This window comes from Lissotriton vulgaris, chromosome 11 (genome assembly GCF_964263255.1).
Source record: "Lissotriton vulgaris chromosome 11, aLisVul1.2, whole genome shotgun sequence".
Lineage (NCBI taxonomy): Eukaryota > Metazoa > Chordata > Amphibia > Caudata > Salamandridae > Lissotriton > Lissotriton vulgaris.
Window position 1 is genome coordinate 97,491,451 of NC_141699.1, and position 23,390 is coordinate 97,514,840.

At 46.0% G+C, this 23,390-nt stretch overlaps 1 protein-coding gene across 4 annotated transcripts in view; it reads left to right on the forward strand.

Annotated features, from left to right (window-relative positions):
• Positions 1-23,390, forward strand: part of CABIN1 (calcineurin binding protein 1) — a 1,446,726-nt gene that overhangs the window by 217,620 nt on the left and 1,205,716 nt on the right. For all 4 annotated transcript variants that reach the window (XM_086942778.1, XM_086942776.1, XM_086942775.1 and 1 more), the window contains exon 8: positions 21,577-21,706. In XM_086942778.1, the coding sequence (XP_086798904.1) occupies positions 21,577-21,706 (130 nt within the window). The remainder of the gene's footprint in view (positions 1-21,576; positions 21,707-23,390) is intronic.

The following is a 23,390-nucleotide window of genomic DNA, read 5'->3' on the forward strand; positions in this document are numbered from 1 at the left end:
TGGGGCTTGTCTGTCCATGTCTCCCTCTCTATCATTCCAGAGGGTTTTTGCTGATGAAGCAAGGGAAATCTGGACAGACTTTGCTGTTTGTGGATTTTTGGTGGAGTTTCTAGTTGAAGTACTGGACAGTGTAGCCTGGTTATATAGGCTGCATTATCTGTCTTTAATTCTCTCTTAAGTGTCGGTGCCGTTCTGCATTTTTCAACACTTTAAGAGATTATTTTTGATTGCTCCAGGGTCCACGCACATGGGCGGGACTATTCACTAGATTATGACTATAACAGAAATACCCCTACTACAGAACTGGAGTTACAGGACAGAAACTACTACTTCTCCCTTTGCCACTCACCTCCACACAGACATGGCTGAAGAGCATGGGTACGTGAGGCAGTACACAACAGTGAGATATGTTAGGGACACGGATTTTATTATCATGTTAGAACTGACAGTATCTGAATCGGTGGCGGCAGCCATGTCAAATACCTTAAAAAAATACAGGACCTCCTGTCTGACCAGTTTGGAATTGCAAAGTGCCTCAGTACGGACACACCCTCTGGGTGCAGGAGGGTCCCCAAAGTGTGGATCAGAGACAAGAGATAATCGGACCAAAGGCATACTCTTGACAAGTTGCAGTTGCAAAGACCCCCTCAGCCCCCTCTAGTCCCCCCCCCACCCCTGTTGTCGTGTGTCAGCCCAGGCTGAGACAGCTTCCAGGGTGCACACTCAGACAGTTTTTGAGCTGCCAGCTGCATCAGAGTACTTCACAGGTCTTTAAAAGACCTTGCACGTGTTAATGAGGCTTTGTTGTTTTTTTCACCTCTTAGCGCCCCTGCATCTCCACTCTGACTATGTCTGAGACACACGACTGGAGCCTGGAGGCAACAATGGAAGATGAAGTGGTGGGGTGGAGTGCACGACCCCCCTGAGGGGATGCTGCGACCCCCCCCCCCGGGGTGTGGCGGGGAGGGGGCGCCCCACAGTTTGAAGGCCTATGTTCTAGAAACTCCCAGGAAGGAGCTCGAGTCCTCAAATTTTCTACCTCACGTCGTGCTAAGGGAGTCTCCACTAAGTTCTGCTCAGTTGTCTCATCTTACCTTCTAATTTCCCTTGTCTTCAGGTTTTTTCTTGGATTCAAGGTATTTTTCATTTATTATTCCCTTGGCTGAGTGAATTTCACTGATCTCTTCATGTCGGATACACCTAAAAAAGACCTTTTTAGACCCTGCGATACCTGCAGAAAGAAAAGACTGCACATCGATGACCCTCATAAATACTGCCTTTATCCTGATCACAAACCATAGGATTGCAAGGCATGTCACACTTTTTCTTCAAAGACTTTAAAGGACCGTGAGGGAAGGCTGTTATTATGGCTGCAGAGGCTTAAAGACAGGGAGGACCCTGTATCTTCTGAGGAGGGTGAAGGTTCTTCAAGATACTTCTCAAAGACACCCCAAAAAAGACCATTGGACGTCTCTCCAGGTCACTCCTCGCAGCAACCTTCAAAGAAGACGCACAAAAAGTCTTCGGAGTCTACTAAAAATACAAGGTCAGCCTTCCAGGGCGTCACCTTCCCACCAGAGTTTGATTTCTGTCAAACAATCCTTTCAGAAATCGGCTTCGGACCCCCCTACTCCTCCGGTGAAACATGCTTTTAAAAAGCCTTACTCAGCCGCGCCAACGGACAGCTCGTCGACGGAAGTACCAACGTCGATGACAAGACCTCCACTGACTGTTGTCAGAGTAACTTCGTCGATGACAACCGTCGTCACAGTTTCAGTCTCATCGGCGCCAATGTCATCATCGACAACTCAAGATCCTTTGTCGTTGACGATAAATATAATCAGGAAGTCGTTGTCGTCGTTGACAAAGATTCTGGTGACGACCATCCCGACGACGAAGATGACGATGAGTGCTTTATTGATGGTGTTGCCTGTGTCGACGACCCTCTTGTCGACTATTTCCCCCAATGCATCGTCGACAACCTTTGCGATGAAAGATGCATCGGCGACAACGGTATTGTCCTTTACGTTTGGGACATCAATTCCAATGCCCGACAACGGTATGTGTACCGAGTCTAACACCCTCTTCAACTTCTCCTAGTAGGGTCCAAGCCTTATTGCCAACTCATCTTTTGGATGACGATGATGACTCGGATGACGACAGCTTGTTTGGAGCTGCACAAAGTCCTTCGGAGTTGAATGTTAAATACCAAGAAGACTCCGATGATGAAGACCAGTTCTATGACCAACATCCATACTACTCTGACCAATGATGTCAATAGCAACTGCAGCCAGAGTTGGTTTGTCTTCCTTCCGCTCTGATAACTGGTCTACAATTCATGCTGGCGGACTACAAAAAAAAGTTTACTACGTCCGCACCATCTCCTGCTCCAGTCCTTTCTCCACCTCCTGTCGTGCAAAGTCAACCTCCACCCCTTCCTATGTCTCAAATGCCTGTGCAGCAGCTTCCATCTACAGATGAAGACAAAGAAGGACAACAACAAGAAGGGGAAATTCAAGACGTACAATCAGGTCCAGGCGAATGGGATGATTACATAATCCCTCCACCAGCGTCACCATCTCCGCCTCAAGTAGACTCTCCTTCAGAGGATATTGGAGGATTTCATAATCTCTTGGAGAGGAGCCAGACGTTTCCAGCTTCCAATGCCTTCTCACCACAAGGCTATTTCCTTTATGATTTCAAGGAACCTTTTAAAAAACCAGTCGGGTCTATGACCATTATCAATTATATTTGGGACTAGGGCAGTAAGATAATGAGAATTCTAGCCACAGTTCCTCCTGTCTCACCAAGGCTCAACAAAAAATATAAAGCCCCTGACGACGCGCCTACCTGTCTCATAGGTCACCCCAGACCTGATTCAGTGATTGCCCAGGCGGCTCAACGAAGATCAAAGAACCCATTCGCTCCGCTATCAGCACCTCCTGATAAGGAGGGTAGGAGGCTGGACAACATCTGCAAACGTTTTTCAACTATGTCGACGTTGACAGTCAGAGCATCCAATTCTTTAGCGCTTCTGGGGTGCTACAACAGATGTGGTCAGACATCGCTCTTTACCTCCATGATCTCCCACTAGACATCAAGGAGGTGAGAAAAGTTTTACTGGCGGTCGAGCGCTCTGCTTCAGAGATAATTGATTGCGCGATGGACATAGCTTCTAATGGTTTCCATCTGTTAGCTGGAGCCACGGTCCTAAAGCGCCATGGATGGCTAGAGGATACAAAATTCAGGCCTGAAGTCCAGACTAAAATTCTAGATATGCCTTACGATGGACAAGAATTATTCGGTAAGCATATCGACAAAGCCCTTTAGGGGAATCAAAAAAGACACTGACACAGCTTTGGGTACCCTCCAGTACAAAAGAACCCCTTTTCGTAGTGCACGGGGTAAAAGCCAGTCATCCTTCAGAGGAGGTTACCAGCAATACATGTATCCTTACTATACCTCCTCCATCCAGCAATATAGGACGAAGTTCAGTCAGAGGCAGCAACAGCCTGCGACTGCATACAATAAATCTTCATTTCGAGGGAAGGCGGGACGACCAAAGGAGTATGCCAGAGGTCAATGATCTCTCACTTCTGCTGTTTGCAATTTCTTCACCTCCCCCAAAGTAGGAGGCAAAACCTCCCATTAGCTCCAAAACTGGAAGCAAAGCACAACGGATCGCTGGGTCTTACAAACAGTACAGTTCGGCCACTCCCTACAATTTATACAGCCACCCAAGCCAACATCTCCTCAACCTCTGGCTCACAAGCATTTGAGCCTGTTACAGTTGGAAATAACATTGATGATCCAAAAAGGAACCATAGAACATGTTCCTTTTCATCAAAGGGGAAAAGGTTTCTATTCCGGTTTCTTTTTAGTGCGCAAAAAGAAAAACAAGTGGAGGCTAATTTTAGATTTACAAAATTTAAACAAGTTCCTCAAGAAACAATTATTCTGCATGGTCAACATTCAGGAGGTCTTGCTGCTTCTCAATGGGAATGACTACATGGTATCCCTGGACCTTCAAAACGCCTATTTCCATATACACATACTCAAACACAAAAAAGCACAAAACATTTCTCAGGTTCGCTGTAGCCGGCAGGCATTATCAGTTCCGAGTGTTACCCTTCAGGCTCAAGTCGGCCCTTCGCATTTTTACAAAGTGCCTAGCACCAGTAGCGGCATATCTCAGGCAACATCATCACCTGGTTTTCCTGTATCCCGACGACTGGCTCGTCAAAGCTCCTTCTTTCAACGCTGCAAAGAAGTCTTCCAAAGCCTGTCTGCGGCTATTCATCAAATTGGGTCTCAAACTAAACCTAGAAAAATAAGTCCTACAGCCTTCTCGACGACTTGCGTTCCTGGGAGCTATCATAGATGCAGTTCTGAAAAGAGCCTTTCCAACAGCGGAAAGACAACAAAAACTTCTGAAGCCACATACACAGAAGGTGGTCTCTTTCGGTGCGCCTATACAAATCTCTGCTCGACATGATATTCTCTTGTATTCTCCTGATACCCCACTGCCGTCTATGCATGCGTCCTCTTTAGGAAATTTTAACCAATCAATGGGTTCAGATAAACGGAACCTTCAACAACATAATTCAAGTGACCCCACAAATGGTCACATCGCTATCTTTGTGGACTCACCCTCACCATCTGTCTCGGGGGTTACCTTTCCTTCCACAAGCCTCTTCTCTGGTGATAACAACTTATGCTTTTCTGGAAGGTTGGGGGGCCTTTCTTTAGGAACTTCAGATCAGTTGCAAGTGGCCACCTTCTCAGTGGAATCTATAAATACATTTCTCTGAACTAAGAGCAGTCTTTCTAGTCTTTCAGGCTTTCCTGCCTAGGATACAAAATTCCCTAGTGCTTGTCAGAACAGACAATACTACGAAAATGCACTATTTAAACAAACAAGGAGGAACTCGATCTCCCTCCCCGAAGAATCTCAACGAATTTGGAACTGGGCAATTAAACTCATTATTTTGTTGAGAGTGGACTACGCTCCAGGGAAGGAAAATACAATAGTGGATTCACTAAGCAGATTACAGACAACCTGCCAGGAGTGGGAGTGGAACCAAGATACTCTCAACAGGATTTTCTCCCAGTGGGGCGAACAGACTACAGACCTGTTTGCCACAAACGACAACGCCAATTGCCAACTCTTCACAAGCTGACATCCCCAACAGGGATCTCTAGGGAATGCTTTTTCAATTGCATGGTCCGGCGTATTTGCCTATGCTTTTCTGCCAATCCCTCTCATTCCCTGGGTTCTAAAAAAGATGACTGGGAAGCATGACTGGGAATGCCCATGGACCAATGTATAAAGACCTAACCCCGACCGCACTACACCTCCCATGATCCTTTGTGGACCCGGAAGTGGATGCGATTGAGATGCATCGTTCGAGAAAGGAAGAAAGATATCTTGTACGCCGCTGTGTGCCCCGTCCTGTGAAAGTAAGCGGCTACGACCGAATTAAATAGCTGTTCCTTTTTCAAGCCTGAAGGACTTTTTCATTAACCCGATTCCAACGCTAATTTCTTACAGATACCGCCGGCGGGGTCACAAGAGCAATTCTTTCAATCAGCCTGAGCCCCACCCCAAGGTAAGCACTGCTATACAGCCGCTGCATGTGCAGACACACAGTCACCTTAAACCACAAGTTAGGCATGACTGACTAGGTTCCTTTCTTTCTCCAGAGTGTTGAGAGCCAGGCAGTGCACAAAGAAAGTAGGACATTAACATCTACCTATAAGTTAGTGATGACGTGTGCATGTTAGTAGAGACTTGTGTTACATGGCCAGAAGCGGGTTGTGACTTTGATTTTTTCCACACCAGATTGTAGTTGGACGTCGTGGACAATACAACTTCCTCTGCACTCTGAAGAGCGAGAGGTAAGGTTTGGAGGAGAGTAGTGGTGGGTAGGGTAGCAGACAGACATCAGCAAATCATGTTTTAAAGAAAGGTCTCTTTTCTTTATTACAGATATTGGTCCTGATGAGTACTCCCAATTGACGCGAGTTCGAAACGTGTAGACTCAAAAAGCCTAAAAATTGAAAAAAAGTGATAGGATTTAGATAAAATAGAATCGTGTTTAGTATAAAAATAATTATTGGCTTTGTTTGTGAATACTTTGATTCCGGCACTCATTTAATCATTGATGTATATTTGTTTTGTCTGTATTTTTTTGAAATTTTTGTATTGGTTTGATTGACGGATGACTGATGGTTCGAATGATGAAACTTTTGGAATGTACTATTGTCTTTTGTAAATTGGAATGTCTTTTTTTGAAATAGGAATGTGATTATATTATTTTTCTGTTGTGTACATAAGGTCTTTTAAATAAATGCAAATTTGATAAAGTATAAGATCAAATATAAGAGCATTGAACAAAATAAAAAGCAAATAAAATAATTGGAATTCAATCCAGTAAACATAACATTCCTGTCGTATGTTTGGACCAAAAGATGTCAAGATAATTTGGTAGCTGCACATGCACCTATTCTGTTCATTACAAGCTTGTGGCAAGCTGTGCTGTTGGGAGCCCAGACCCAGTGGTGTTTTTTCTGCCTAAAAAAGATGCAGGCAAAACCTTGCAAACTAATTCTAATAGCTCCTGTGTGGCCTCGCCAACATTGGTTCACGGAACTCCAACTCCTGTCCTTACAGCCGCCGATTCCTCTGAAGCAGTTTCCCCCTCTTTTCTTGATGAACCAGGAACAAGTTCAGCACCCGGATACAGACTCTCTGAGATTATCGGCTTGGCTCCGGAGTTTCAGGAATTTCGAAACTTAAACATTCCTCAAGAGTCCAGAGAAATCCTGTCTCGAGCTAGAGCCGACAATACCAACAGAACATATTCTTTAAAATGGAAAAGATTCTGCATCTGGTGTGGGTCTGCTAAAGTGCATCCCCTCAAATCATCTCTGGAGGAAGTCTTGCCATATCACCTCCATCTAGCGAATACAGGTCTGGCTGCAATCTCCTATTTTCGAAGATATTCTAAAGGTTCTTCCGTGTGGTCAAACAGACTGATAAAGCTGTTTCTTCAATGACTTTTCAGGACCATTCCTCCTGTGAAATCTCCACCTCCAACATGGCAACTCAACATGGCAACTCAATATGGTACTTCCTCAACTTATGAAGCACCCGTTTGAGCTGATGCATAGAGCTGACTTGATATTCCTTTCGTGGAAAACTGCTCTTCTTCTAGCTCTCGCGTCCGCAAGAAGAGTTAGTGAACTTCAAGCATTCACAATACAAGAATCTTTTATTCAATTTAAGCATGGTAGAGTGATCCTTCATACCAACCTGGAATTTATACCTAAAGTCCCATCGGACTTTTATCTTAATGAGCCAATCGTCTTAAAATCCTTCTTTCCAAATCCTCAAACAGCAGCTGAACAAGCTTTGCACTTGAAGCGCTGCCTTAAATTTTACCTAGACAAAACGAAATCCTTCCGCAAGACTAATCAGCTTTTTGTAGCTTATAGCTTACCTAGAAAAGGTTTTCCCTTACAGAAACTGAGCATATCTATATGGATCTCTAGTGCTATTCTCTTCTGTCACCAGCAGCTGGCCAACCTCTACAATCAAACGTTCGTGCCCATTCCACTAGATCAGTGTCTACATCTATGGCGTTGTTTGCTGGCGTGTCCCTCTCAGACATTTGTAGGGCAGCACCCTGGAAGATGCCACATACATTCACTAAGCATTACTGCTTGGATTCCAAATTGATGAAAGATGCTGCGGTGGGACAGGCGATGCTAAGACATCTATTTCAATAAAGGTAAGACTTCCTTCCTTTCCACCATTCTTTCTTACGCACATTTCTCTGTTTTTTTCTCTTCATTATGCCAATATTGCAAACTATCCTTTTGCTATTCCGTATTTATATACAGGTTTACATTTGTTCGAGGCATGTGGGCTGCTGAATTCACATCTGTGCATAGATCGCCGCCTAGAGTTGGGTCCGGATGATTGCACATTGTTGTCCTTGAAGAGTCTTCGAAATCACGAGATAGGTGGCTCCTCCCCTGGACTACAGTGCGCATGGGCATCGACTCCATCCTCAGATTGTTTTTTTCCGCCATTGGGTTCGGATGTCTTTTATTTCCCTCTTGTCGGAATCGATAGAAAACTTTCTTGAGACCAAAAGGTCTTTAGCTTAATACGTCGGTATAGTCTTGCATTCGGTCTTAGTTCTTCCAGCTCGGTTCCGAGCCGGATTCCCTACACCCGCGTGCTCTCGGCGCGGAAGGCCCAGTCGACGCTCTAGACCTATCGACGTCCATCATGGAACGAAGTCCATTCAAGAGATGTCCCGTCTGCAACTCGAAGTATCCCCACATCGACGTCCACCCGGTGTGCAACAAGTGTCTGTCGCCGGACCACGATGAAGACAAGTGTATGGCTTGTTCACGCTTCAGGTCCAAGAAGACGCTTAAGCTTCGACGAGCTGCGCGCCAGGAGGCCAGCATGCTGCACCAGCGCCTGTGGACATCTTCGATGCAGCGGGTGTCGAGGACGAATCTATCCAGGACATTTCTGAGTTGAACCCCGCGTCGGACGTCGACTACGACTACGACGCGGATGCAGAGATGTTCGAGGCCGAAGAAGTCGTCGACGAGGTAGGAGACGACGATGGGGCCCTCGGGGCCATGGAGGATAGCTCGGATGAAGAGCTTCCTCGAACTGACTCTGGGGCCGTGCCAATTTATAAGGCTCAGGTCGAGGGATCGCCTTCGGGCCTTACCCAAGATCTCTCTATGGGTTCTACGGCCCCGCCTCCGGGCTCGGCCACGGACATTGATGTCGAGCCACTCCCTGGAAAATCGAAACCGAAAGCGAAACCTACGGTCTCAACTCCAGTCACTGCGCAGGTGCCGTCCTCGAAACCGAAAGTGCGCATCGCTTTGGTCGGCTCCAAGGCCTCGAAGCCCTCGGCGCCGAAGAAGCCGAAGGTAGCTGTCGAGCCAAAGGCTCAAGTCAAGGGAGTCGAGACGAAGTCTGCCGCGCCGAAGACTAAAGTGAAGGTGGCCGAAGACGGTCGACATTGGCAAAAGCCTCAGCGACCCGAAGAAGGCTGTCGGCGACCCGAAGAAAACTCTCAGTGACCCGAAGAAGCGGCTGGATGACCCGAAGGTTCTCGTGACTCCGCGTCAGCAGGACAAGGCCAAGGGCACCGTGCCCCGAGAGTCGACTCCAGGTGCGGCCTCGAGGGATTCCATTGAACCGGCGCGCCCATCCGCTGCGTTCTCCAAGAAGGTGACGGACTTCCAGCAGCGCATCAGGGACGGCACTGCTTCAGTCGGTCCGAAGGATCCTCCGCCTACGAAACCGGTGGAGAAACCACTTAAGGCGTCCACGCCCATCCATTTCACGTTGCCTCCGAAGACGGCGCCGAAGGCTTTCGCTCCTAAGGCAGTCGCCGGTGTGCCCGAAAAGGTCTCCTCAGTACCAAAGGCGTCAGCGGTGATCCCCGGCCCGCGACCTCGACAACCTTCAGTGGAAGAGCATCAGGAGCACTTCATCGATGCCGAAACGGGCAAGCTTTCCCTCCACAAGCAGAAAATCGCCCCAGAACGCCCAATGGAGTCTTACAGGATCCCTCTCTGTAGCATTATTTCTGGTTGTACATTCTTGTGCACCGATATTGCACCTCTAGGTAGTAGGTGCCGTAAGTTTCTTTAGCACCCATTGTATACTATCAGACTGTGTTTATTTATAACGCATATTTACTTAATTGTACTATGAAATATATTTCCTTTTTGAATGTTGCAGACTTTTCCATTTTGGACACTAGTACCCTCTCTTGTTAAATAGTCTAGTGAGGGATTCTGATATCCAGCCGTCTACATTGCAGGAGAAATAACGCATGCTTGGGAACGATCTAGAATACCTCACATCGACACTAGAAAACTGGCAATTTACGTAGTGCACTTAAAGGGATCCGCTATGCAAATAGCCTAAATGACCCTTTATGATTTACAGGGGCTTTCTTTAAAAAAACATCAAGTGCTCTATTTTGTGGTAGGGTGGTCAAGCAGCTAGGCTAATAAAAGGGGAGCGTAGGCATTGGTGCACACAGATTAGCTAAAGGAGGCATACTTTCAATAAAGAAATCCAACAACAGTTTATAAAAATAATGCAGATTTGTATGTTTTTTTTAGAGTAATAAAATCATCAAAATTGGGTAAGTACTGTCGGAGTTATAACTTTTTGAAATATACAAAAATACTCTTGTTTTGCAGATCTGAGGCGGTAGCCTCTAAATGCAGTAAAGTTATTCTATGGGGGAAACATTCACTTCATAGGGACACTTGAAGTTGACACACAGGCCTGTTCTTCAGGACTTAAGGTAGGTAAGGGCCAAGGTCCAAGAATGCACCAACAGTTCACTTCTGTTGTTATATTCCTGAGTTAGACCAATGTAGCGAAGCAGCTCATTTCTTAAATTGTCCTCACAAATAACATTTCCAGCTGCAAACGTTGGCACATTTTTGCATTCACGACAATTTTGGATTTGTTTCTCCGAAACTAAACTTGTTTTTACTTCTAGCTTCGCACAACATTATCACAATGTCTTGAACATCATGTACATGGTCTAAATTTCTCACTACGTACAAATGTCACCACTATCTTAATCCACGGGGCGACAGCCCTATCTCTATATCCATAACATCACTAATCTATGTGTAACCCGCAAGGCTGCTTTCTATTGTAAAAGATGAGCATCCCTGTAGATTAGCAGAGGAGGTACTTCCACTGACACTGAGGATCCTTGCATGCTGAGAAATCACCATGCAGCAGTCTGACATCTTGAGAGCCTTGTCCATTTCGTGACCAACACGGGGTCCTTCACTCTATTCCATCAGGTAATGGGGTTGAATCGTCCCACATTGAATGGTTCCTTGAGGTATACACATAACAAAATTAAGTTGACAATTCGAACTATACAGAGTTGGGTCCAACTGGTGATATCCTCTCTGTCTCTCGGAGGTTCACAAATCTCTCCCCATGTAAACATTCCACTGCCCCCATATTTGCCTCCATTTGTTTGGGCACCCCCTGGCTTCGTAAATGGATTTTTCTGTCACAATACACCAGTCCATATCTTTGGCCCAGTCTGCTGTGTTCGGTGGGGTCTGAGCCCTCCATAACTGGGCAATATTTCTTTTAGCAACCACCAGTCCCAATGTGACCTATGTTCGCACCCTGGAGTTGAAGTCTGTAGGTTCCCAAATGTTCAACAAGACCAACTTAATATTACAGTGGATCTGTTGCCCCAGTGCTTCCTCCATCCGGCGCACCACCCTCTCCCAATAGCTCTGGATCCCTACGCATTTCCAGAGAGTATGAATAAAAGTTCCCTCCAGTCCACATTGCTGTACACAACCACCATCCAGGGTGTAACCCATGCTATCCATCCGAGGCCCTGACAAGTAAGATCTGTGGAGAAGCTTTAACTGCACCAGGCGGAGCCGAGAGGAGATGGCCACCTCCCGAGGCGAGGCCACTGCCACCCGCCACTCCTTATCATCTAGACCCGCCACATCGTGGGGATCCGCCATATTTTTGATGAATTTTTTGTAGATGAGGGATATGGCTTTCTCTGGTAGGTCGCTGGCCAGGTTCCTGTCTTCAAGTGGGGACGATTCAGGGAGTGTACTACCCCTGGGGAGTACCACGAGCAGGGCATGCCTAATTTGGACTCGGGGAGTATTGATACTGGAGTTCACATTCTAGTTGTGTGATCTGTTGCTGTCTTTTTTTATTATATCCCACTTTTCGTACCAGGGCCTGCCCCTTTAGTACCGCCTTAAAGGCTTCCCATATAGTCTGCGCCGAATCCACCAACCCCACGTTTTCTTTGAAGTAATTAGCCATCTGTGTGTGTAGCTCCTCTTTGATATCAGAGATTTTTAGCAACCAAGAACTGAGAACTATGGTGGCTCGCGGTTGGATAATATGTAAGTTTAACCCACACGGGGAGTGGTCTGAGATCCCCCTCAGTAGAGTGTTGGGATTCCGGAAGTGGCCAAGTGTTGCCGAATATATTAATAAATAGTCAATGCGGGGTGTGCTCTTGTGTGCATTTTTAATAGTAGGTGTATTCGGTTCCATCTGGCTGTAACGATCCCCAAACATCCGTTAGTTCCATAGCTGTGGTAAACTCCTCCATACGTGTATGGGGTCGTGTCGATGGTCATTGTGGATGTCTATCCGTTCAGTAATCCATTGTTATGTTAAAGTCACCCCCCAAGATCAGAGTGCCCATGGAGAGATCTGCTACTATCTTCCCCAGGTTTATTGATGCTTCCTTTCCAAGAGCCAGCGGGAGGTATACTGCGACCACATTGAGTACCCTCCCCTCCAATTGCGCCTCTAAGACCGGAAATCTACCCCTTGGATCTGCCCAAGTGCGCGTGCCAGATTTCTTTTAACTAGGATACCCGTCCCACAGGATCCCAAAGTGTATTCAGCGTGTACCAGTAGCTTATATACCCACCATGTGAGGGTTTTGCATTTGTAACCCACCAAGTGTGTCTCCTGCAGGATTACTAAGTCAGGGGCCTGTCTTTTAAGATACTGCTGTACTATATCCCGCTTAATTTTGTCCCCATCCCATTCACATTCCAGGTGAGCACGGAGAGTGACGTTTCTATCCTACCCACTGTCATTGATATATTGGGTAAAAGGACAGGAGCACTCAACGTATCCCCTGTGCTCGACTTATATCTCGCGGTCTTGGCCTCCCATGCCTGCACTTGCCCAAACAGTTTTGCACATAGCCAACAGCAAGGTCCGTGACTATCCTCCCTTTAAGGCAAGTATCAATGGACGAAATCAGATATGACTCTATAAACTCTGTGACTTGTAAACTCAAATACATCTTTGTCCCCAAACCCCCCTCCTACAACTCCTTCGCCTCCCCCCCTCCCTGCCCCCCTGCCAGTGGATTTCCAACTACCCACACCCCAACCAGGCAGAGTGCCTATCCCCCCCCCCGAATACTTTTAGGTGCTGCCAGACAGCCTTCCCCCTCCGCAAACATTACATCGTGTTTCATTACGTTCGAGGATTGGCAACCAGCCCCTCTCATGTCCGAGCTCGTCTCTTTAGTTCACAACTATGCTCAGGCAAATGGCTCAAATTCCACAGCACTGCATGCCCAAACCCCCTAGTTCAGAGGATATTTCTGGAAGTCCCCTCTGCCCGTCCTGCCACCTTCAGGCCACTTATCTGCGACCAGTGAGTCTCTGTCCCAGTTCCAAATGTCCTTCTTCTCAACTACGCCTCGTCTCTCCCATCCCTGCCTGGGATGGATAGTCTTCCAGCTCCGTCCCTTGGGTGGATCTGTTCGATCTGTGTCCACCATTGCGTTCTCTACGTGGTTTTTCATTTTGGCGCCAACCCTCCAACCAGTTCCAGGTGTCATCCGGTGAGTAGAAGAACCATGTCTTACCCTACGATTCTACGCGAAGCTTCGCTGGGAAGAGCATGGCATATTTCACTTCCCTAACTCGCAGCTCCCTTTTCACTGCTAGAAAGCTGCAATGCTGGGCTTGGACTTTGGCGGTAAAGTCAGGAAAGAATGTAACCACACTGTTGTCCAGTTTGAGCGGAGGACTAACCTGTGCCGCTTGAAGTATCATGTCTTGGTCCATATAGTTAAAGACACAGGCGACTGAGTCCCCTGGCATCAGTCACCCTCCCGGGACACGGTGGGCCCTCTCAATCGAAAAGTAGCTCTCAAGTCTTTTAGGCTGTAGGTGCTCCAAGATCAGATCCTCTACACAGAGGCCCGCCACTTGCCCCTCCGCTTGTACCGGCACACCTAGGATGCGTATGTTGTTCCTACTCGCTCTGCCTTCATATTCATCCAGTTGTTTTTCCATCATGGGCTGTTGGAGCTGGGAAGTATCTTTTCGTAATTCAGCTATTGTGTCTCCCAGGTCTTATACTTTGGTGTCCATTTTACGAAGATCTACTCGGAGAAGGGACACTTCTATATTCACTGAGTCAATGCGGGCTTCCAAGAGGGTACGTACCCCAGTGATTTTTTCCATTATGTCATGGAGTGTCAGGTCTTGCTGAGGTAGGGGGTTACTTTGTTTATCTGGGGCTTCCAATTGTGCTGTGTCCAGCCCCTACCCTGCTTTATTCCAGGTGAATTTGGCAAGTTTGTTCTGGGCCGATGTTTTGGGCCCCTTGTCGCTCTCCATTGTTGGGCTTTGGTGTGGCGAATTGCTTTTGCCCACCGAAACCAGCCCCGGTAGTCTCTGCCGTCTGCCAAGGGGAAATGTCAGCCCCACTGGTGACCTGTCGGTTTTCCTGGAGTCTGGACCCCGGCGCCCTAGCCACCTCTAATCTCCTGCCCCGCGTTCGTGTGCTGGGCTTGTGAAATATGGAGTTTCACCTTCACGTGCCTGGGTCCTTGTCTCCCTCTCAGGTGACTGGTAGGGCTCATATACAGGTGGTGAAAGACTGATACTCCCGGGGGAACTGGGTCCGCCGACTGATCTCCTCTCTCACCCCGCATGTTTAGCCTTCTCACTGGGGTATGGGTCACCAGCAGGGCTCCACTCTCACTCAAGCACTGACCACCCCACGGGCTCTGCTCGGCTCTGTCCCGCAGGATGCCGGTTTCGTTGTGTCTGATCGAGCCCTGTGAGACACACGCTTAGTAAGGTTGTTCCAGATCACTGGGGGGAGGGGAGGGGGGGTCGCCCGGGTTGGGGGGGTCTCTGACCAGGATTTCGTGACCGCAGGCCTCTTTGGTGCCGCCCAACCCCAGGCGTTCATGGGTGTTGCTGTCATATGCTGTGGGCCAAACAGGGGAACGAGAGAGCGGCTAGCCAGGCAGGGGCCGACATTCAGGGCGCTCTTCTGGAGGGCCCAGTAGGCCACCAACGCCTGGGCCTCGGTTACAGCCCTCCGTGGCTCCCCGCTCCCTCACACGCCGCCGTCAAACCACCGCTACGTAATCGGAGAACCCGGGAGCCTGTACTCAAGTCGCTCTTTGTCCCGCTTTGCCTACCGTCACTTCCCAGGAGGTTTGGTGGAATCGTCGGCTGCCGCGGGGATCTCAGAGCCTCCTCCATCGCTCACTCAATCGCTGCCATGCTTAGTGCGCACCAGCCACGGCTTCCCGATTCCGTTGTCCTTCACCGTTTCGCAGGACTCTTTTTCACCGCTCTCGTCGCCGATGGACTGAGGGGCCAGTAATCCACCTCACTTTGACGTATTTTCTCTGCAGGCAACCAGATAGATGCAGGATATTTGGCGAGGGCCCTGGAGCCTCGCTAGTGAGCAGCCACTCTTCTCGGCTGCTAGCCATGCCCTCTAGAACATGTTTATGATTACATAAAAGCGATAATAAGAACGCCTTTATAAAAAGGAAGAGAGGAGTATTATGAGAACGGAATGCTCGAGACCTATGATAGATGAAAAAGTGACTAGGACTTCGAACATAGATCCTGAGCTCATTACATATCTTTTTAAGATGTTAAGGAGCCAAGAAAAGGATTGGAAAGATCCTTGGCTAAGATACTTGATGCAGTTGAGGAGGCATATCTTAAAAATTTGGATTTGGATTTGGCATTGTTACGTGGCTGGTGTCAGAGGGCCATTTGCTTTTTGGGAAATGTGAAATCTGGTGCAGGAATTTTAGCTGAAAGAAGAAAGACTGCTAATGCGCATGAATCCAACATTAGGAGATTTAGCCTATAGGGAATCAAGTGAAGAGGCTCATGGCTTATTATTTGGTGACGGTATTGTGAAATCATAAACCAAATATGGTCGCACCTTCACAAGCCTGGATAATGCGCAATATTCGATGCATAGGGTGTTTTCAAATAGTAGTTTTTATGGACTGGTTGGTAATAGAGGGCAACCTACCTGCCGTGCAAATTACAGACCCCAATATCAAAACCAAGGCAATGGTTATTACAGATGACAGGGGAGTTATAATTTCTTCCCGCAAAGAGGAAGAAGTCAAAGTCGTTCAATCAGAGGAAATGGGCAAGTTTCAGGACAAGGACAAAACTACGGTGAGTACGAGGATTGGTTCACATTCTATCATGAAAAGTGTAGGAGAAAGATTAAGGTATTTCAAGGAAAATTGCAGGAACATTCCACAGGATGCATGAGTTTTAAAGACCATAGAAGGGTATCTAATAGAATTCAATCCAATACTGGTGCTGATAAAAGAACCTTACGAGTTGGTTTTTCAAGGAGATTTAATGGAAATAGTGCAAAATGAAGTGAGTCAGATGTTAGAATTTTTTTTTATTGTGCAAGTAAAAGAAATAAAGGTTACATAAGTACTTTGTTCTTGGTAGAGAAAAAGGACAAAGGGTGGAGAACAGTTATAAATCTAAGGGGATTGAATCAATTTGTGACTTATTGACATTTCAAAATGGAGGGTATTCATCTCTTAAAGGACATTCTTCATGAAAGAGATTGAATGATGAAAATGGATCTGAAAGATGCGTATTTCACTATTGGTGTAGCAAAGGAGAGTCAAACATCTCGGCAATTCAGATGGAAAGGACAATTATATCAATTTCAGAGCCTACCTTTGTGGTTAGTGGTTGTTTTTTTCAGAGAGAGAGGGATCAGAATGATCATTTATCGTGACGATATTTTAATAATGAGTCAGGAAATCGGGGAGCTGAAGGAACATTTGGATTTGGTATGAAGTGTCCTAGAGAGACTCGGATTTGTAGTTAATTTGGAGAAGTCACTTTTGAATCCAATGAAGAAAATAGAATTTTTAGGCTTTGTAGTGGATACAGTTCCAAGTCAATTGTGTCTTCCGGAGAAGAAGGTGAGGAAGATAAAATAGGAGATTCAATCAGTAATAAGGAAGGTGAAAATAATGTTAAGAGAATTAGCACGAGTGATTGGCTTGCTATCATTATCAATACAGGTAGTTTTTCCATGGCCTTTGCATTGCAGAGCCTTACAGCATTTAAAAAGGTATGGATTAGCAAAGGTTTTGTGGTACGGAGATATGGTGTCAATAACTATGGATGCGAGAGAAGAGTTAATTTGGTGGAAAGAAAACCTGGATGCTTGGAATGGGCGAGCAATTTTTGGAGTAAAACCAGAGTTTGTGTTGGAGACGATGTGAGCAATTCAAGTTGGGGAGCGATTGGATTAGGACAAGAAACTGGGGCTCTTTGGACCCCGTGGGAGAAGGCGAGTCATATCATCCGTTTGGAGATAAAAACTGGATTGCTTTGAAGAGTTTCAAAACAGTTTTGAAAGGCAAATCGGTGTTGTTGATGATGGACAATGTAACTGCTGTAGATTACATAAACAGATTAGGAGGAACACGTTCAAAGGGACTAGCGGAACTGGCGAAAGAAATATGGGAGTTTTTTTTGGAACACAAAATAGGACTGAGGGCGCAATATTTACCATGTGTCCAGAATGTGACAGCAGATTGGAATTCAAGGAACATAATAGATTACAGGGATTGAAAATTGAAAGAGGAAGTTTTTCAAGGAATTTTGGAGCAATTGGTCCTTTAGAAGTGGACCTATTTGCATCAAGATTAACCCACCAGTTAGAAAATTATGTGAACTAGAGACTGGATCCAGGAGCAATGGCGGTGGATGCATTCTTACAGGAACGAAAAGGATTTAAGGGGTATGCTCTTCCCAGGTTTTCTATGATTCAGAGTTTTTTAGTACAGGTGAGGAGGCAGAAAGAGTTAGTTTTGATGACCCCATTTTGGAAGAGTCAGCCTGGGTTTCCATCGGTGATGGAATTGTCAGTGAAGGAGCCACTTTTGATTATGACCTTCAAGGGTCTTTTGAAAAATGTGGAAGGAGGAAAACATCCATTAGTGAAGTCAGGGTCTCTCAACCTTCTAGTATGGAAGATATCAGGTGTTCAAAAGCATTCACAGACGTTTCAGGCACAGCTGCAGAGTTACTGTATGAGTCTTAGGCCCCAGGAACAAGAATAAAGTATAGAGGGGCATAGAAGGTATGGCTTCATTGGTGCTTGAAAAGGATTTAGATCCCTTCGAGGGAGATGATGTTCAAGTAGCGAATTTCTTTGCAGAGTTATTTGAGAAAGGGATGTCTTATAGGACAGTGAACTGTTATTGGTCAGCGGTATCTGCTGGTCATTCACTCAAACAAGGTGTTTCTATTGGTAGAAGTCTTTTGGTATGTAGGATAATGAAAGGCATTCGTTTAAGGAGGCCTCCGAATCCTAACTATCAGTCATTATGGGATGTAGATTTGGTTCTTAAGATGTTTGCAGGTTGGCCAAGCAATAAATATATGGAAGGGTGGGAATTATCTCGGAAGTTGGCTACTTTGGTGTGTCTTGGCGTGGTTTTTGAAATGTGAAGAAGAACAAAGACCATGGCCGGATCTATTTTTTATCCAATTTTTGATGAATGTCCAATTTTATGCATGGTGCGTTGTTTGAAGGAGTATGAAAGCAGGATGCTGTAGAAGTTAGGAGCAGAGGTGGATCAAGTGTTGATTTCCTATGGGAAACCATACAAAGCAGTTTTTTTTTATTAAAAGACCTTTATTGTACCTTAAACCTTGTACACAGCATCTGGCCTACAACCCCTTGGGCCGGACGCAACTTATTCATCTGTACTCCGTAATATCAGGGTAACACAGCCCAGGAGCCGACATCCCGGGGGCACGGCGGCGGTTTATGTCAATGCAGGTACACATTTCACAATAGGATTATAACTCTGCATGTGTGTTTTTTTTTTTTTATTGAACTTATTAACATTGCATCAGACACAGAAGACGACAAAAACAACAATATATGCAGTATTCTGAATATTCGCAGTGCAAGTACAGTTGAGTCCCCATCGTTATATCATTTATATAATAGTGGCTAAGTTTCGGGATGGCTTAAAAACCCACCATGTAGTACACGATTATGGGACTGGGACTCTTAGTGTGAGAGGTCCTCGTCCGAGTCAATCTGAGGCAGTTCACAGATTTCTCCTCTGAACCTATTCCACGCCCCCCATATCTGCCCCCATTTCCTGGGGCACCCCCGATGAACAAACACCGCCTTCTCGGCAACCATCGTTACATCCATGTCTCTACACCACTCCCTCAGCATAGGCGATGCCTCAGCGCCCCATAGTCTAGCAATGTTTCGCTTTGCAACCATCATCCCCAGCATGGCCCAATCCTGCTGTCGAAGAGTCAAATCCGTTGCGTCCCACACATTTACCAGGCAACGTCGGGGATCAGGCAGCAGGGAAACATTCATGGTTTGGGAGATGGTACGCATCACAGCAGCCCAGAACATAGCCACTCGACCACAATCCCAAATGGTGTGATAGAATGTTCCTCTCTCACCGCAACCACGGAGACAGTACTCATGTGGGCCCTTCCTATCGTATGCAGGACTGTTCTGGTGTAATACGTGCGATGCAATATTTTCAACTGCACCAGTTTAAGCCTGGAGGGGATCGCTGTTTCCCGCGGCAAGGAGATTGCCTCCTGCCACTCTGAGTCATCAAAGTCGCCCACGTCCTCGACCAGTTCAACCGCAACTGAACCAACCTGTCCGGGAGATTGTTGACCAGCTTTCGATACGTGAAAGATGTTGCTCTACGGGGCATGTGTTCTGTCAGTAACCTGTCCTCAAGAGGAGTGGACTCTGGCAAGACTGACTCTGCAGGGATGGCTGTCTGCAGTGCATGACGGATTTGTATGTAGTGTTCAGACTGTGCCATCTCATATTTGGTTTGTAGAAATACCAAGTCCACTACCTTGCTCTTTTTCCAAAGGTCTCCCACAACCGTTATTCCTATGTTGTCCCAAGCCTGGAACTCCTTACTGTTGCGAAGGAAACCTAGTCTGTATGAATCCCACAATGGCGTCATTTGCGTGATTGTATTAGCGCACTGAAGGTGTCTGTGTGCCTTATACCAGAGTTGGATCGTGTGTCGTGTCGGTCCCACTAGGTCAGTCGGAACACTTCGGCTATATACGTTTCTCAGCAAACCTCTGGGCTCCAAGCATTGCCTATCTGCCGAATAAGCAGGTTCAGTCTGTGGGGCATGCAACCAATAGTTGATTTGTTTGAGGTGGGCCGCCCCGTAGTACAGTTCAATATTAGGGAGCGCTATGCCTCCATCATTCCAATCTTTCACCAGTTTGCATTGTGCGATCCGTGCCGGTTTACCGTCCCACAGCAAGGCCGAGACCGCAGATGAGATCGCTGTGAAGTAGGAGGGCAGGACCGGGAACGGCATGTTTTCGAGAATGTAGAGGAAGCGGGGTACAAAGCAGTTTTGAGTGAGACGATTACAAGATGGGTAAAGTGTTCTATGAAGGAAGCAGGTGTGGACATGTCAAACTTCACAGCGGATTTGGTAAGAGGAGCTATGGCAAGTAGGGTGAGTATGCTAGGTGGTAGATTAGAAGATATTATGAAAGCAGCAGATTGGTCGTCTGCTACCACGTTCAGGACATTCTATTTCAAAACGATAGAACATGTTTCAAAATGCGTCCTAAAAAAGCTTTGAACGTGCATAACGCTAGCCTCCTGTCTTGACATAAAATTGCAATTCTAGTAGGTTTACTGATTATAGAATTGAGATTTTATTAAAGAAAAGGAGGCTAGCATAATCCTGCCAACCCATCCCGTTGGGTGTGGCAGTATTAGGATAATCAATGAAATAACGTAAGATATTTGTAAACATTTGGTTAAGATTCAGAGGAGTTGAGTTTACATGTTAATTTTGTTTATATGTTTTATTGTAGAAAATTAGAGGAGAATAGTTGAAATGTTAAAACATATGAAAAATTGAAGAAGAGGAAAAGAAGAGGAAGAAGGAGGTTGCATTCTATTTATGGCATAGAAGATACTTTTGGTGATTGTGATGTTGTTCGATTCCATGAGAGCTTTCAATGGTGCTGCTCAGAAGTGGGAAATAAAAGTGTAATATGTAATGCTAGCCTCCTTGTCTTTAAAAAAATGTAGATTCTATGATCAGTAAACCTACTAGAATCACAATTGTATCATGTTCCACCAGAGATCTTCAATGTTTTTTGCCAAGTAGATCAGGATATTTCGTTTTTTAAGTTATATATGAACTTGACTTCTAAAGATCTATGAATTTAACAAAGTAATCGTTTAACTTTCGATTTAAAATAAGAAGCGGGTCTCATTCTCAGCCTTTTAATGTTTTGCTATTTTTAATTGTTTTGCTGCTATTTTCCTGTTATTCGTATTGAAACCAGCAACCAAACTCTAACAAAACCTGCACACCGATTTAGGTGACCTTTTCTGGGAGTATGCAGGAACAACAACATTATTTGGTTTTTAATCAAAGAGTAGCTCAAAGTTTTAGAGTTGAGGGCCAGATGACCACTTTTTTTAAGGTCTGGCGAACATTGTATGTCGGAGAAGCCTATTTCTTCCAGTGCCCAGTAAGCAGTGGCAACCTCTATTTGTATGCAAGCTTAGTATTTAAAGAGACCAGAATGACAATTGTTGCATGATAGGGTACCACACGGTGTGCATGTTTTTTGCTTACCAGATTTTTCTTCTTCCTGCAGCCTGTTTATACTTCATCTGTAAAGCCCTTGAGAAAGACAGTCACTACAGTAAGGGTCTGGTTCTGAAGGAGAAGATCTTTGAGGAACAGCCATGCCTTAGGAAGGATTCCTTTCGCATGTTTCTGAAATGGTAAACTTTATTGATGCTACTCCACTTAGTGTTTCTTTTCTGCATGCCCAGCCTGTTGATGTCTCGGCTCTGCTCTGTGATTGTAGCCTCGCAGCCTGTTTTCAGAGTACCCTATTTTGTGTTTTGCTCTTCCAGAGGGATGCATACTTTTTTTGAGACATGCTGCAGATTCAATTTGATGAGTCAGAGGTGAATTAGGTAAACCTTTTTTGGTCTTGAACACTCAGATGAATTAATTAATGTGATTGCCTCTCTTTTATCAGCTTTATCAGACAGGAAAGGGGTCCAAGCTCTTTAGGAAGAAGTTGTTTTTTGAAGCTTAAGTCCAAGGATTTCCTTCTACAATATACGCCATAAAGAACATCACTTTTTACTTTGTGTCCTTTTCATAGCATGTGATTAAGAGTATTGTACTGTTGTTGTTAAGATACATTACAACCAACCGTTTCTTTTTAGGTCTCGCCTAGCGATGCAGCGCAAAAGCGATGTCGCTAGCGAGATCTATTGTTATGGACTTGCTTTGGAAGGGAGACCAGACATATGCACGTGCAAGAAGGGCTGCAATTATGAACGTGCCCGTGAACACACACCAGCTTACACCGTACAGATTTGCGATGTGCACATCTCCTGTCCCCCTTCCGTCCTCGAAAGCCTCATGTAATTTCACTTTCTTTTTTTTCATGCACACGCTTGCTCAACTCTGGATGTCCTCCAGCCCTGTGAGCGACGCGCTCCAGGAAGCTTGAAAACGAACTTCCGCAATGGACTCCTTCCTTAAGCCATTGCAAACCTCGCAGGAGAGATCAGGCGCGCGCCTCCCGGCAAACCCTCTTTGTCGATTAATTACTCTGCCACATAATGCTCACCTGCCCAGGGACAGCTCCAGGACACCAGTCCCCTCTCTCCGAAACTACGCGCAGACACGCTATGTGCACATGTACGGCGTCTCTTTTACTGAAGAGATGTGCACGCATACACAAACGCGATGTGCACATCTTCTGTCCCCCTTCTGTCCTCGCAAGTCTCATACAGTTTCACTTTCTTAATGCGCACGCGCGCTCAACTTTTACTAGGATTAAAACCTGGGACCTCGCACTTGCCATGAATAGAATGACGCCCATGCAGCTCCTCTCGTAAAGTGGGATAGTTAAAGGTCAGTTTTAAAGTGCTTGTAAGGATCCCACCAAAGATACTGACGTTGTACTGACAAGTGGCACCGTTGTCATGAAATGTACAGATACTCTACTGAACTGAGCCAGTGCTGTTATGTTGTTAAGGTAGGCCTATAAAGCGCTCTGTCACCGTGGGTTTCCTGGCGCAGATCTGGTCCTGAGTTGGTGCAAGGAAGATTAGCTAGATTGTGGGAAGAGCCATGTTTTTAAAGATTTGCGAAATAGAATGAGTGAATTGGAGGATTTAAGCAGGGGAGGGAGAGAGTTCCAGAATTTAGGGGCCAAATGTGCGAATCTCCGGCCTCCGGATCTGCAGAGTTTGATAGAGGGGACAACCAGAAGGTGAAGGTGGGAAGATCTGAGGTTGCGTGAAGGGCAGTAGGGACTGATAAGGGATTTCAGGAAGGCAGGGCAGGGACCGGTTAAAGATTTGAAGGTGAGGCAGCCGATCTTGAAGGCTACCCTCGAAATGACAGGAAACCAATGCAATTTGGTAAGAAGAGGTTTAGCGG